Source organism: Arthroderma uncinatum, assembly GCF_011692745.1.
Source record: "Arthroderma uncinatum strain CBS 119779 chromosome Unknown scaffold3, whole genome shotgun sequence".
Lineage (NCBI taxonomy): Eukaryota > Fungi > Ascomycota > Eurotiomycetes > Onygenales > Arthrodermataceae > Arthroderma > Arthroderma uncinatum.
In genome coordinates, this window is record NW_022983865.1 from 2,253,452 (window position 1) to 2,269,048 (window position 15,597).

Genomic DNA, 15,597 nt, shown 5'->3' on the forward strand with positions numbered 1-15,597 from the left:
AATCAACTAGACTAAGGAGGAAGGAGAATATAAGAATGTTTAAGGCGCGAAGAAGTACTGCTCAATTCGCTATAAACTAATAGGTGCAATGAAGGTAACTTTGAATGATGGGATACATCATGAAGAAATAAATAATATGTGCAGAAAAATGACACTCAACCAGTGGACGTGGTCAGGTTAAAAAATGTACTTGAAGGTATAATAATACCCCTCAACATCGAGTTCGGGGTGAATCGCCATCTATTACTCAATAAAGATCGTTTATCGGCCGCTGCCGTTGTAGAGGAGGCGGTTGGTGGTGCCAGATCCTGGGTTACGGATGGCGGCATTGGCGAGCTGCTTGAGGCGGTCGCAAACTTGGCGGGGGTTGGCGCCCATTCCGATCATGTAGGCACCCATACCGGCAACGTGGGGAGAGGCCATGGAGGTACCGGACATGGTGGTGCTGCCACCGCCGGGGCGGGCGGCAATGATATCGGAGCCAGGAGCGTAGATGTCAACTGCAACAAGATGTTATTACTCGAGCCTTTGGCAACATTGTATGAGTATAGTTTAAGGTTGCTACTTACCAATTGGGCCCCAGTTGGAGAAAGAGGACTTGCTGTCGTTGATGGTGGACGAGGCAACAGTGCAGACAGCAGGGGCGGAGGCCGGGGAGTAGTTACGGGCATCCTTCTATAAAGCAGGAAGATATGTTGTTAGTTAATTGAGCATTAAAGGTGGTGAGAAACTTCGGGTCCAGGGTTAAACTCGAATTAATAGTTGAACTTACGTTATCGTTTCCAGCAGCGACGGCAACGAAGATACCGGCGTTCTGGGCACGGGTAACGGCGTCGTTGTTGGCCTGGCTGAAGCCACCACCGAGAGACAAGTTCATAGCGGCCTTTCCAAGGATTCCGCGAGACTGGGCATCCTGGACACAGTAGTTGATACCCGCGATGATACCGCTGGTGCTGCCAGAGCCATCGGAGCCAAGGACCTTGACGGCAACAATGTTGGCGTTCTTAGCGATACCATAAGCAGTTCCAGCGAAGGTGGAAGCAGTGTGGGTTCCGTGGCCGTGGCGATCGGCGTTATCGCGATCAGCGGTGTTGGTTCCCCATCTAGCACGTCCTCTGAAGTCTTGATGGTTGATATCGATTCCGGTATCAACACCATAGATAGTGACACCTCGGCCAGCGGAATCGTCGAAGACGTAGTCACGGCTTCCAGCTTGACGGTGAGAAACACGTCCTAGACCCCAGCTGGGTGCATTTGACTGCGTGACCAAACCGGAGATTCTGACAACTTGGTCATGCTCAACGTAGTCGACCTATGATGCTTGTTAGGTCCCCGGTACTTGAATATAGGTAAAGAGTTGGTAGGTGGGAGACAAACCTTTGAGTCGTTGAGAATTTCCTCGAGGGTCTCGGGGTCGAAGTGACCGTTGTAACCTCTCCAGTTCATGATATCGAACTTGCGCTGCATACCATTCGTCTTGCTACCTCTCTTGGCCTTGTTGGTGTTGTGGATTTGGTCAACGGAGGCAACGTGGGCAGTGAAATCATCCTTGGAGACACCATCTTTCATCACGACAATATAGGAGTCGGGAATGACTTCCATAGTGTTGCTCTGAGCCTTGAAGACAGCGCGAGCGTCGGCAGCAGCCAACGCCGCAAGGAATACGGACAAAGTCTTGAGGCAGACCATTTTGAATGATGAAGAAGGAGTGTGAAGAGATGTGAAGGAGTGTGAAGAGATGTAAAGGAGTGGAACGTCTGTGGTTGTTGATACAGAAGGAAGATCTTCGAATATAAAACTGGCGGACAGAGGTTGAATTTATATTCATGTCCCTATCATCCTCAGCCCGCACATAGCGCTAGGTCGAGGATGAAAGCTCCGTTCTCCTATCTTCCTTGACTGAGGTACCATGGCGCCATGCCATGGATGGTCAGGATATCCCTTGAAAGGGAGTTCCACACAGCCAAACAGGAAAGAGATTGATATTACGGCAAGATGCGGCGAAGGACTGAGGTCAAGAGTTGACCATAGCTGACTTTGCTATACCTCGAAATTTGGAGGCCGAGGTATGGGTATCTGCAGTTGAAAATAGATATCTCTCCAGGGATACCAAGTTATACCAAGAGTTTCATAAATGAGTCGGATGACTTTTTGATCCCCGCAAAATACCGAGTCATTGATTAAGGATTGCGGTTAGTCGAACAAAAACCCCATGGGGTGTGACAGTGCACCTTCCTCAATGCGCCAAGTGAGGCCGAGAAATTCTTGCGATGTTGTGCTCCTCTATCAGAGAACTACTTGTCGAAAGTTTGCCAGGGCGTGTCGGAAATACGGCTGTGTATAGAGTGAGTGTCCGAAGAACTGATAGTTTCAGGCCAACCCCGTTTCCTTGGCCTGGTGGAATCGTGCCGAAACATCTGACTAACGTGTGGCTGACCGCCCTATCAAAGACCGTTATCCTGAAATTAGACATTACGGGAGATCAAGGGCCATCCTCAAGGGTGCGATGGAGCATGCAACCTGATTTGCGATTTGGGGCTAATTATTATGCAATTGATTTCCCCAAGGTACAATGCAGCTTGGGCACCAATGGGGCGCATTGGTTTGAGTTGCCACGAAGAGCGGTTATCCCGGTGCATGAACTATACTCTGGACCTTAAGAACTCGTATCCGGGGGGCGAACAATCTCGAAGCCATAGAAATACCCCCTCTCAGAGGTGCGATGTCGGGTCGGTTGCGTGATTCCATGGCTCTCCCTGGTTCGAGGAGCATCGTATGTATGGCCGGAGAATGTCCATGATAAAGGCCGGTGCTTCCGCGGGGACCTTGGGAAAACTATCCTGGAGATAATAAGATGTATCCCATTCTGTTAAGATGAGTTCGCGAGTGTCCCATGCCCCTAGAATTACCCGTAGCTCTCACATTGTTCCCGTATCCATTTGGGGCGTCTTCTTTTGATGAAAGCTGGATCGCCGACCCGAACGCTGAGATGAACGTGGATCGGCATGTTTAGGCGCGAGCCGAAGCCGTCACCGCGGCCATGGAGATCGGCCGAAAGATCAGCTTGACGAGAGCAGGCATCAACGACTATCAGCGACTATCAAAGCTGATCAGGTTCGAGGATGATGAGCTTGTTGCAACTGTTGTCGTCCAAAGTAAGTAGAAAGTAGACGAAGGACAGGACGACGTTTTTCCGGTCGGCGAAACGTAACTCCGGACATCCAACCTCAGGCCAACCGCAACCACGAAGACGCAGCTACTTTGGGCGCGCACTCCGGGCCCGCAGCCATCTCGGCCAGTTATCAAGGGCTCAGGAATACCAAGAACTCGCATTGCAACGTCACAGTGACTTCTCGGTACTCAAAACAGCGAGCATATAATTTAATTGGTACATCTGGGCCACACTAATAAAAAAAAAACATGTCCAACGAAATCCACCTTCGCCTTCCAACCAGACTCTCACCATCTACTCCCACCACCCCTACCCCCCCTACTGCTGCTGATGCTACTCCGGCTGATTCCTCGGGACTGTCCAGCACGATCCCGTTGCTCGGGACGTGGTACGTCCTAAGCTCCTCAGTCGACTATTGGAGGGATAAGAGAAATGTATCCATTTCATATGCGCTAGCCAGCGACCCGGCCCAGTCTAAGGAGATCAACAGTGCCAACGTTGACTTTACAAAGGATTTTGCCCTTAAGTCGGTAGCTTCGTACCAGTCGATCTCGGGAGAGGACTGCGAGAAAGTTGATACCATCGACGGGACAGATAGACCTATACCAAACTCTCCTCCAGGGACGATAACTTGGCGAGGTACCGGCTTCATCAAGTTTCTAAGCAACCGATGGGAGATTCTGGGCTATGGGAACGTTCCCGGTGAGAGTGGAGAGCTCAAAAGGGAAGGTGATGACCAAGCTATGTGGATGCTCATATTTGCGGATAAGTCAATGTTAGCAGCCTCGTCCTTGAACCTCCAAACGAAGGGTACCAAGGCGCTTTCAGCCCGGAATATGGAACTAATAAAGAAGGCCTTGAGAGATTTGGACAACAAGGAGCTACAGGAATGTTCCGAGAAGATGGTTGACATTTTACAAGAGTGATTAGGGGACATGTCTTTTCTTACTAACATAAAAATATATTTGGTTCTTTTTGTCCATCCTCTTCTTGGTTTATGACGTCTCTATATTCACTCTGGCAAGATTCTAAATTAAACACTCAACAAAGTTAAAATACACTGCATCAACTGCTATCTATACGGAGTATACTGTGTATTTTCGACGCATCAACAATTTTGCCAGTGCGCAGTTCAATTGCCAATGTCCGCATAAAACATTGTGGCGTTCTCGCATCAGCCAGTTTCATAGTTCCTATCCTTCATTACCACGTGCATCAAGTCCCGTTTCATTGTTTTCGAAACATACCATCTCGCAGGGCTGGATGCACGGTGCCGGGGTAGTGAAACACGCCCTACTGGCTATCTGGGAAAAAGCAAACAGAAACACACATTTCATGTTTCCTTCATCAACTGCCAGGACAGGAATGTCCAGTCGACATCAGTGAATCTCGTTAAAAAGGCTCATCTCCTTCATCCTCAAAGACGGCGAATCGGAGCCCGTTAAAGTCTCCTGAGTTCCCAACGCGAGACTCACCGATAAAAGATGCCCTGGGAAGGGAAATGAGGTTCCCAGCCGGAATATATGCATGCCGTCCGACAAAGTAAACGGGGCCGTTGCTTTGTCCTGGGTCAGAACTCCGATCGGGATATCGTCCGCCATGTCCTGACCCTACCCCCTCTCCGGAAGCATACTATATTAATGCGCATCCAGGGTGCCCTACCTAGCAAACCGGCTCCCGCGGAAAGTCGTCGAAGATAGGAATACTCCGTCTTGACTTGCTCTTCCCATTTCTTTGCATGATGGGCAGACATATAATTTAGATATTTGACCAAACCTCTCCTTGCATGCGCAAGGGTTCAGATGCCGTTGCATTAGACTGCCGTTGGCATTTATTCGATGGATCCAGGCAAATACCAACTTTATGCACTGCCGAAACAGGCCCTCAACTGAAAGCTGATTGCTTGCACGCGAATGTCAATGAAAAATTGTATGCATTCGTTATATGCAGAGGTTCGCGGCCGACGATATAGTGAGACATCCCCGAAGGCATGGGCATAGCCATGTAAAGTCCAAATCGCTCCTTGGCAAATGGAGTGATGAAAGCTGATATTTTATGCATCGCTCCATTCTTATCTTATGATCGACGAAACCACAGCCTTATTATTGGATATGGTCAGTAGATCTGGCTAGAAACTAGCGGGGCGGCAATGTCTTACGGCACGGGTAACGATGGAAGAGGGCGGCATTGGTCCACTGTGGTTATATCATGTTAACTATACTAGTTAACTACAATATGGCTTCGCGGGAATTGGGATTGCTAGCTGGAATTAACAGTCAGCATCGGCGGCCATTTTTTGTCATCGGAAAATATGCAACAGATTTCCAACCCACGGATATTATTACAATGCGAAATCCTATGCACTTGTTCATTCTATCCATACCCATACCTACAGGAAGGAGATCAGACTCCACCCGTGCAAAATTTTCAGAGACATTTTGTTAAATAACAGCTGAAGCGGAGTTTATACACCGGCAATATTAATTTGACGGAGAACCAGGAGCAGAAACTATGAGCTGAAACAATTTTCCGTGCATAAGAGAGTATCATTTGGTACGCACACTCGATGCTACCTTTTCTCGTGGAGTCGTGCATAGGAGTCGGGCATATGTTCCCGCGTTGTATAAATAAGCCTGAAGCGAGGAGTTTTGTTGGCAGATAAACAACAGTCACGGCTGCTACATAGTACAGGCAAACCCCCTGAAGCATTTAGTGAAGTTGCACTGATATCACCGGCTGATGAGCAGATATTATATTTAGATTCTGCCCATTGTAACAACAATATATCAAGTATCCGCAATATATGAAGTCTAGACATTTTAGGTGTATGATACTCAGCATACTTCTAGAAGACCAGTAGTAACTTTGCCTCTAGCACACAAATATATGGGGTAAATAAGGGGCCATACATCCAAATGGCGTGATATAGCCACACCCAGTAACCGTGAATTTCTCTGTATAGCGATTTAGGGGCGCTATATATAGTCTCTCGCTATTCAAAGACCCCGCGTCGGGTCGACGGCTAGGGATGATATATAGGGGAAGAAGGGATATTCCTTGCTTTACCTGTCCTCCCCGGGTGGTTGCTCCAAAGGTTGGACGATCGGACCATTCCACCCCTGGGCTATATTAGGAGGAGATATGATTTCCTGTTTAGTGTAACTAGGGCGTAACTACATCCTGCTGGTTAGTTTGCTAGCAGGGGCTTTAATAGAGTGCCAAGTTCCCCAAGTTTGCCCATAGAGGAGTATAAGTCTACTTGGCTAGGATGAGCCATGAAACGAGAATCCCCAAGTTGTTTCCACATGGTATCGTTGTCGTTAATTAATCTCATCCTCCTATATAACTGTAGGATCAACAGGCACTCACACAAATAAGAGTAGAAACGATGCTGTTCCATAACCTATATTTGACCCTCGGTTACGACAGACACGCAATGATCGCAGCAATCGCAGCAAGCGTCCCATTTGGATCCTTGACGCACACCGTGTGTAGGCCAAGCTGCTTAGCCGGATAATCGTTGCCTCCCGGGAATATCGCGTCACCAATAAACATCATTTGCTCGAGCGGGATATTACTCGCATCACGGAGCTTCTGTAAGCCGTACCCCTTGTCAACGCCTTTTTGAGTAATATCAATTGACGTTGCACCGCCCATATTAATAGACACGTCAGGTAGGCGGATACGTAAATCAGCTTGAATAACCTTGCGCTTGTTAAAGTCTGGATCCCAGATTTCTTTAGCGTGGATAGGTGCCTCCTGGCCGAGGGCAGAGAAGGTGATTTGGCTACCGCGATCTTCAATACGGTTTCCCCAAGTCTGCTCAGGTTTAAAGCCAGTTGCTTCCAAGGCTTCGTCAAAGGCTGTCAGGATCTGCCGCTTAACGTTATCATCAAAGAGCTCTGCATACACGGTTTTCCAAGCCCCATCCTGGTGCTTGTACAATTTTGTACCAGTTGTCGGCATAAGCCAAAGCTTCGATAGATCAGCCCGTGGCGGGAGGCGGCTGGCGACCTGTTTTTGGAACTGTGGCCAGTCACCGCCAGAAATAACGGCTACATGGGCCACGGCTAGTAGGTCGGCAAGCGCTTCGCCCATCGAGTCTTCCAATGGCTGTTTGCTTTGGGCGAGAGTGCCGTCAAAATCGAACGCGACGAGGGAAATCATATTTGTATTTCTGTCAGAGATGTGAAATGATCGGACGGTTGGTATGTAATAGGTACGTAAGTAGATATCTGAGGGAAATAACGTTAAATGTAACGCTTCGTAGATTGACTTATCGTGGTATAGGAAGTTAAGAAGACAAGATCATAGAGGGGAACCTAGATATAGACACGTGATATGTCGTTATTTCAGCGAAATATGGCTGTTGAGACGGTGAACTTATGGAATTATTTGACTGGGTTATTTGGTTGACCCCTGGCTTGTTGTAATACTGCTCCGGCGATCCGCAAGGCCGAACAAAGAAGACTTGGTGACGCATTCTGGATTTAATCTGTCTCTATCTAACGTAGATAAGTATTACCCCCTTTCTAGATTGTCTCCCTAGAAATGGAATATATAACGCACTGCAGATGCTAATTGCCCTGGCTTTCCAACCGGCGTTGTCTATGAAGAAGTTGCCATCTAAATTTAGGATTATATATAGTCGTGCCTGGGTATTGTTTTCCCTGAACCACCAACATTTTGTCCTTGTTGATCCAACATATACCTTCTAGCGTGCCATCACGTAAAAGTGTGCCCACACTGGATACCTCTCCCTATCCCCGGTGCCAATCAGCTTGGGCAAGCAGCTTCATGATACTAAACGGAATAACGGAGTCCTCCTGGCCCGTGTTGATACGATACATCATTGGATAGACGTACATCGGCGAGGACCATACCATGAACACGCCCACCCAGATAAAGCCAACAATTTTCTCAACGAGATAATATGGCCGAGATCTATCACCAATAAAGGATCTGCGGTATGTGTGGGTAACGAGGTCCTCGATCACAATTCCAAGCGCTTGCGTGAGGAAGAATTGCAAGGATCCCGAATGGTGCACAGGAACACCGGCCGCCACATCAATTAGGAAATGCATGAAAGCTGAGATGGTGAAGATTGTGATCAGCCTCGCATATCTGGCTAGTTGGGTTCCACGGGAGAGGCCCAGGAGCCGGTGAAGGGTGAAATCTGATATTGATGCGAATTTGGAGGCATTGGTCTGATGCCAAAATACCCTATGAGGCAGAAAGCCGTTAATTGCCTATTGTTCATTCCTCCAGGGATAGGAGATCAGGGGCTTACTTACGCCCAGACTCTTCGCATTGAGAAAGCCTGCGAGAAGGATCCGTATAATGGGGGCCATTCCCGTGGCTCGCTAATACTAAAAAGCACGCTCAAAAATGCAAGAAGGTAGTAGCATCCCTTTTGAACGCAGGTCATCATTAACGCTGAGGCAATGGTAGCGAATGTTCGCATCATGACCTCCTCAGTGGTGATCTCATATGTTCGACGGAAGAAACCGATGTTCTGATGGGTGAAGAACAAACGGTTGAGCTGAGTGTCGACTTGAAATGTGAGCAGATCAAGAACTATATAGATTGCCACAAATGTGAAGCCTGACCGTAACAAGAATCGAGATCTAGTTGGAATATAGGTGGTATTATTATCACTGAACGCAGGCACATTCTTGACCTGATAGGGTGTCCCAATATGTCGGAACGAAAATGTAGCTGAAAGACCAAACTTCAGCCTTTCCAATATGCTTCCTTTCTTTCTCCTCTTGTTATTGACAGCCTTGGGTATATTTTGGCCTGTTGCTGGATCGATGGTCGGTCCATTCGTTTCGAATGACCAGCCCCTGAGCAGGGCGATATCAAAATAGTGTAGAAGGAAGGTGATGGTGTATCCGGCGACTGAGGTAGCCCATGGAACTCGCACCATGTAGTAGATGCTCGTGGAAATGCATTGTAGCGAGCAGATAATAATAATAGGGACAGCAGCCAGACGGAAGATAGAAGATGGTGCCGTGAAGCCTACAATGACAACAGTAACTCCCACCACTGCTGCACAGAGAAGCACTGGGTGAACCTCCATCTCCAAGCACACGAAGCCAGGCTGGAGAAATGAACAGATAATGTCGAGAGCTAAACAGGGAAACACGAAGCTCTTCAAGTGAAGCAGGAACCTTCTATAGAGCGTATTTGTAACTGATATCCCCTGTCTCTATATTGCTAATACATCTCCGGGCCCAATTTATTTGATAAATATCGAGTAGCACCCAGACAGCCTACCATACGCCGTGCATCAAGACACCATTACACAACCAGCCAGCCATCAGCCTAGCTTTGCGCCACCCCCACCAGTAAGTTATGCCTGATGCAAGCCTGAATAGAGCCTGGAGCCTAAGATGTTGGGCTTGCGGCGAGGATATATCAAGGACGACCTCTGTATCTTTCGGAAACCCGTATCTTCCATTCATCTCTTTAATCATTGCAAGCGGTTTATATATAAAGAAAGACATTAACACGGCAAAGGAGTGGCAGGGCACATTATACCAGGGAAGGAGAAGAAGTGATCATAACACATTTCTCCAATCATCACCTCAGATCCCACCATCCACTCGAACAAAACATAACAAACAAGGTATCAAATCCAAACAGACATAAGAAAGACATGAGAGATCTAAGATGCTTTAAGCAAACATCTTTGCCAGCGACATCAATCCGCTGACACCGCCGGCTATTCCCTCTCCGCTGAGCCCATCACGGCCACCGCCGCCACCAGCACCGCCGCCGCCCTTCGATAGCGACGATAGGCCGGGTATCCTAATACCCACCTTTGACAACAACTTCTGCAACACCCCACCCGTTATCAACGGCATGATGACGAGGAAAAACACCTTCATGGGATGCCTCTTCATGTAGTACATTATATCTCTAAACAGCCGCTTGATCTTGCGCATCATGCGATGAACGAAGCCCGCCCGCGGCTTTGCGCGACGAGACGACGAACCAGCGGAGAAGATCGATGAAGCCATTGATCGGTTGGCGTTGGAACCTAGGCCGAAAATCGAACCCTCAGTATGGCGGGTGCTTCCGTTCTGGTGGCTGTGGCTGTGGCGGTGACTGTCGCCGTAGGAGGAGCCGTGTCCGATGACGGACGAGGAGGAATGGTGATGACGGCGGTCCTTGGAGTGGGAGCGATGACTGGAGCTGTGGCCGTGATGGCTGCCGCTACTGCTATGTCGACGACTGTCTGAGGGCGCAAAGGGGTAGAGAAAGCTCATCACTGAGGGAGATGTCCCCGGGCTTTGTGTAAAAGGAGGGGTTTCTGGTGTGATAGACTCTTCGTCCGTCTGTTTTCTGCTATTCACGCGGGGATGGCGGCGGTTTCAGGAGATGGGTATAGAGAGTAGGGATATCGTTATCATCAATTCGACAAGAAGCTTTTATCTAGATCCACGACTGTAAACAAATCAATCGCAAGGACAGGATCGACAGGCTGCGCAAGACAAGTCAGAGCTCCTCTATATGAAACCGCACAGCTCTTCTGCTCCAATTGCGCAAACCAGCACCGTGTATATCTCTATCTTCATCTTCATCAGGAGAAGGCTGGAAAGTGTTTACGGGGTGGCTGGGAGCCTTAGTCAGCAGAGGAAGCTCCTTCATCACGTGAGTAGGGCGGGATAACGTCATCGGGCAACATTTTGTACTTAAAAAGGCACGAGACAAGACGAGATTCAGGCTTCACGTCGCATTCAAGGGATTGCAGAGACATAAGACGCTTGATAAGACGCTGATAAACTATTTCGACAGTATGGCAGGTATGTTTCCCCGGCAGAGTCGCCGTCGCCGTCCGAGATGTGCCTGATGTATGACATGCTAACCAAACCATAGACGACATTGTTGACTACTGTACGCCTCTAGTCGATCACCAAGTATTCTGTCGATCAACATCTAGCTAACCGCCACACTTACAGATGAGTTGCTGGAGATCGACCCAACCGCGACGTTCCAGGAAGTCCGAGAGGCATATAAAAAGTTCGTTGCCTCTTCTGCAGCATGGAGACTACACAACTGACCTAGCTACACTACTAGAGCTGCACTTAAATACCACCCGGACCGCGTGCCCGTCGATTCCCCCGAACGCGCTGAGCGAACCAAGAAGTTCCAACAAGTAAATGACGCCTACTACACCCTGTCTGACAAGAACAGGCGCAGCGCATACACCACCGCGCACAACACCAAATACTTCAAAGGAGCATACGCCACACCACCACAGTCAGATGAATACTCCGCAGAGCAATTTGGCTCTGTGTTCGAAGAGATGCTCCGGGAACACGGTATGATGGGCGGTGGCCGTCGTCGTGGGGGTGCGCGCCCGGATACAGGTGCAGGCACACAGGCTCAAGACGAGAACTTTGGCCTAAGTGGTGCAGGTGGGGGGTGGTTCTGGTCTATCATCGGCGCTATCGGCGGTGCGATGCTGGGATTCATCATCGCTAACTTTACGGGTCTGGTTGCGGGGACGGTTGCGGGTAACAGGCTGGGTGCTATTAGAGATAGACAGGGCAAGAGTGTCTATGCTGTGTATCAGGACATGCCTCAGTCGGACCGAGCCAGGCTATTGAGTCAGCTGGCCGCTAGGGTGCTGCAGTCTGCTGTGTCCTAGTGGATGAATGATTGATGCTGCAACGGGAATGCTGTAATGAGCTGGTTAACGAGGTTCCATACGAACTGTATAAATGAAATGATATCAAGGCATTCCGCCATGTATCGGCGTCCACAGTAGGCTCCCAGTTGTTCATGTATGGTCCTAGAGTAGCACATTTCAAAAACATAACGTCGATCTATAACTCCAAGTCTATAACTCCAAGATATAGATCTGGCGGGTATCAGGTAATAGGCTGTCCTTCTATCATGAAGTCTCTGGTGTACGTCATGTGCAGTCGCGACTTCCAAGATTTTGTTAGTATGTGATTATGTAACACTACACGTGACCACGGAACCCAAGGACTCCGTTGACCACGTGACGGAACTCAAGGACACCGAGAGCGTCATGTGACCTTGAGCCGCGCCGGGTTTTCCCGCATGCCACGATAACCAGCCGGAGCTTGGCGGCCTTCCGAGCGCCGACGTCCGGATTTGCCTGCACATCTCTTATATGCAAGTACTCAATATGCAAGTACTCTGCACTCTGTACGGAGTATAGTCAACGGAGATGATATTGACAGGATAATACTCGGTACAAAATAACAACAACAGGAGCATCACATATATGATCTCGCTGCTCGCAACGGACGCCGAAAGAGGAAACCGGTGCGAGAGTCCGCCGACCGGCCCTTTGCGCGGGCGAAAGTCGTCCCGCCAACCCGACCCTGGGAGAAGGGAACTGGTCGCTAACCTTACAAGCGCGAGAACAGATGGAGTCAAAGCGAGATTGACTCATGAAGCAACACGGAAAAAGGAGAAGGCTTGCCCAAACACGCAGATGGCTTTTTTCCCGCCCAGGCATTGGAGGCACTGTTCGCCGTGACCTGAAGCAAGGCACATGGACATTGGCCATTCCGTGCAGTATGGCGATCGGGAACGGCTGCTCCTGGAACCGAGCCAGGATCGAGGGTGAACATCATTCCTACAGACTCGAGGCTGAAGTCTTACGCTTGGGGGCTGGGTTTCACGTCATCGATAGCTGTCGAGCAGAGAGGATGAATCTCTCGAGGTTTCAGCACGGAATATGCTCATACACCCTCACGCTTCCCGATCTGATACGTGTAACTCAGTCGAGTACGAGCAAGATGCACAGCACCCTTGACCATGACCGCCTCTTCGATCATCAGGACTGGCCACGGGCTGGGGGCGGCCTTGCCTGGGTTGTGTTGTCGTTGGAGCCTGAATCTCGTTTTCCTCATGCTTCCATCCGCTAAAAGCTGATCTCTCGCGCCCCTTGCAAAGCTAAACCTGGTGAGAGCTTGCAGAACTGGAGCGGCGGCCCCGTTTCTTTCTCATCATCGAAAATTATCCGATCCTGCTATTGGTGGAAGGTTAAAAGGCTAGATTGGCTCGTGTTGAGTATAGGGTTTACCGATCTATTCTTATATCACCCTTTTTTTTTTTTTTTTCTTCTATTCAGCCGAGATTTCAAGGGTCGCTACTTCGCTTCTTCCGTTCCCGGGGCTACTTTCGGGGTTGCTTCTTTGTATCTATTTATTGCTATGTTTATATATTTGGCCAGGCCCCGTTCACTCCTTCGTTTCGTATCTGGTACATTTCTATCTCTATCCTATCAAACTACACATACTCTCTACCTCAACCCCAGACAGGCCAAAGTCCGGGGAGACTCCTTCGATCCCATCTTGCATACAAGTACTGTCGGTGCATGAGAAATAATGGGGCTACGCAGTGTATTCTCCAAAAAGGACCCGGAGGTCAAGGACAAGGACACCGAAGTCGAGTCCAGCGCTACCTCCGTCTTGCCGGGCAATGAGCATAATGAGGAGAGCCTGTCAAAGGACGCCAGCGGCCTAACTGAAAAATCTGGTGGCATGGCCACCGAGGTGAAGGAAGAAAATGCTGTTGCTGAGGAAGACGATGAGACGGTGAACCACGTCAGCGGAATCAAGCTGGCCATCGTCGTCACCGGTCTATGTTTGGCCGTTCTTCTCGTCGCTTTGGTATGTAGAGAGCTCCCCCGGGAAGATTCACAGCATCTAACGTTCGTTTGCCATGAATAGGACAATACGATTATTGCTACCGCTATCCCTAAGATCACGGATCAGTTTAACGCCATCGAAGACATTGGCTGGTACGGAAGTTCATATCTACTCACCACTTGCGCGTTCCAGTTGGTCTTCGGCAGAGTGTACTCTTTCTTCCCCGTGAAATGGGTTTTCCTGTCGGCCATCACCATATTCGAGGTCGGTTCCGTCGTCTGCGGTGCTGCTCCTAACTCGACTGCTCTCATCATCGGACGTGCTGTTGCCGGAATTGGCTCGGCCGGTATCTTCTCTGGTGCCTTGATCATTATTGCCTACTCTATCCCATTGGCAAAACGGCCGATGTGTAAGTTTTGCCTCTTTTCTTCTTCCGAGCCGCATCATGTATTATCTTTTAGACGCTGTACAAGTGGCTAATCGTGCATCTGCGTATATAGACACTGGTCTGATTGGAGGAATGTACGGAATTGCCTCTGTTGCTGGCCCTCTTATGGGTGGTGCTTTCACCGACCATATCAGCTGGAGATGGTGTTTCTATATCAACCTGCCCATCGGAGCCGTCACCATCTTTGCGATCCTCGTCTTCCTCAACCAACCAAAGCAGAAGCTCGACACCAACCAGACCTGGAAGGACCGCCTCATGAAGCTCGATCCCATCGGTACCATGTTCTTCATGCCCGGCGTTATCTGTCTCCTCCTCGCTCTCCAGTGGGGAGGCACCAAGTACCCATGGGGCAATGGACGTATCATCGCTCTCTTCGTCGTCTTCGCCGTCCTCATCGCTGGATTCATTTATGTGCAGATTAGAGCTGGCGAAGCTGCCACCGTCCCACCTCGCATTCTGACGCAACGCAGCATCGCGTTCGGTTCATTCTTCTCCTTCGCACTGGGAAGTGCCTTCTTCATCATGGTCTACTACATCCCCATTTGGTTCCAGGCCATCAAAGGCGCATCCGCGACTAATTCCGGTATCATGAACATCCCCATGGTTTTGTCCTTGGTCATTTGCTCCGTCACATCGGGCATCTTGATCACTGTCATCGGATACTATACACCCCTGTACTTCTTCTCAACCATCCTCGCTTCCATTGGTGCCGGTCTCCTCACCACCTTTACCACGGAGACAGGACATGCCAAGTGGATCGGCTACCAAGTCATCTTCGGTGCAGGTGTCGGTTCTGGTCTCCAGCTTTCTGTCATCGCTGCCCAAGCTGTCCTGCCACTCGAAGATATCCCAATTGGAACCGTCGTAATCATGTTCTGCCAGACTCTTGGAGGTGCACTCTTCGTCTCTGTGGCGCAGAATGTCTTCACTAATAAGCTTGTCAGCGGTGTTGTCGAGGCTGCCCCAGGCCTTGACGCCAGTCTCGTCCTGAGGGTTGGCGCAACGCAGCTCAAGACCATGATCCCTCCACAATTCCTCGACGGCGTGCAAATTGCGTACAACAACGCCCTGACGAATACCTGGTACGTCTCCGTCGCTCTTGCAGCCTTGACCATCATTGGTGCTGCCGGCATGGAATGGAAGAGCGTCAAGGGAAAGAAGATTGAAGCCGGAGCTGCATAGATGCATCTATATACCCACCTTCTCATCATTAATTCATCATGCATGCACGACACCGCATCGCTTGCCACAAGCCCGCCCTCTCTCCTCCTCGGAACATGTTTCACAATACAGCATCTCTACTACGCACATACTAATCCCCGCACATATATGATGTA

General features: G+C 49.5%; 7 protein-coding genes across 7 annotated transcripts; 3 read left to right on the forward strand and 4 right to left on the reverse strand.

Annotated features, from left to right (window-relative positions):
• Positions 1–261: 261 nt before the first annotated feature.
• GIQ15_04429 (alkaline serine protease) lies at positions 262–1,689 on the reverse strand (the record flags this gene model as incomplete). Its single annotated transcript, XM_033551846.1, has 4 exons — positions 262–500; positions 570–675; positions 773–1,312; positions 1,378–1,689. The coding sequence occupies 4 exons, from the start codon at positions 1,687–1,689 to the stop codon at positions 262–264; spliced, it is 1,197 nt and encodes a 398-aa protein (XP_033405576.1).
• A 1,731-nt stretch (positions 1,690–3,420) lies between these two features.
• Positions 3,421–4,098, forward strand: GIQ15_04430 (uncharacterized protein; the record flags this gene model as incomplete). Its single annotated transcript, XM_033551847.1, has 1 exon — positions 3,421–4,098. One exon carries the CDS (start codon positions 3,421–3,423, stop codon positions 4,096–4,098), a length of 678 nt encoding a protein of 225 aa, XP_033405577.1.
• A 2,494-nt stretch (positions 4,099–6,592) lies between these two features.
• On the reverse strand, positions 6,593–7,339 carry GIQ15_04431 (uncharacterized protein; the record flags this gene model as incomplete). Its single annotated transcript, XM_033551848.1, has 1 exon — positions 6,593–7,339. One exon carries the CDS (start codon positions 7,337–7,339, stop codon positions 6,593–6,595), a length of 747 nt encoding a protein of 248 aa, XP_033405578.1.
• Positions 7,340–7,932: 593 nt separating this feature from the next.
• On the reverse strand, positions 7,933–9,254 carry GIQ15_04432 (TRI7; the record flags this gene model as incomplete). Its single annotated transcript, XM_033551849.1, has 2 exons — positions 7,933–8,395; positions 8,467–9,254. The coding sequence occupies 2 exons, from the start codon at positions 9,252–9,254 to the stop codon at positions 7,933–7,935; spliced, it is 1,251 nt and encodes a 416-aa protein (XP_033405579.1).
• Positions 9,255–9,852: 598 nt separating this feature from the next.
• Positions 9,853–10,446, reverse strand: GIQ15_04433 (uncharacterized protein; the record flags this gene model as incomplete). The annotated part of the gene is made up of 1 exon (XM_033551850.1): positions 9,853–10,446. One exon carries the CDS (start codon positions 10,444–10,446, stop codon positions 9,853–9,855), a length of 594 nt encoding a protein of 197 aa, XP_033405580.1.
• Positions 10,447–10,976: 530 nt separating this feature from the next.
• On the forward strand, positions 10,977–11,831 carry GIQ15_04434 (uncharacterized protein; the record flags this gene model as incomplete). The annotated part of the gene is made up of 4 exons (XM_033551851.1): positions 10,977–10,983; positions 11,057–11,074; positions 11,140–11,200; positions 11,258–11,831. 4 exons carry the CDS (start codon positions 10,977–10,979, stop codon positions 11,829–11,831), a joined length of 660 nt encoding a protein of 219 aa, XP_033405581.1.
• A 1,717-nt stretch (positions 11,832–13,548) lies between these two features.
• GIQ15_04435 (uncharacterized protein) lies at positions 13,549–15,442 on the forward strand (the record flags this gene model as incomplete). Its single annotated transcript, XM_033551852.1, has 3 exons — positions 13,549–13,833; positions 13,894–14,221; positions 14,313–15,442. The coding sequence occupies 3 exons, from the start codon at positions 13,549–13,551 to the stop codon at positions 15,440–15,442; spliced, it is 1,743 nt and encodes a 580-aa protein (XP_033405582.1).
• Positions 15,443–15,597: the final 155 nt, after the last annotated feature.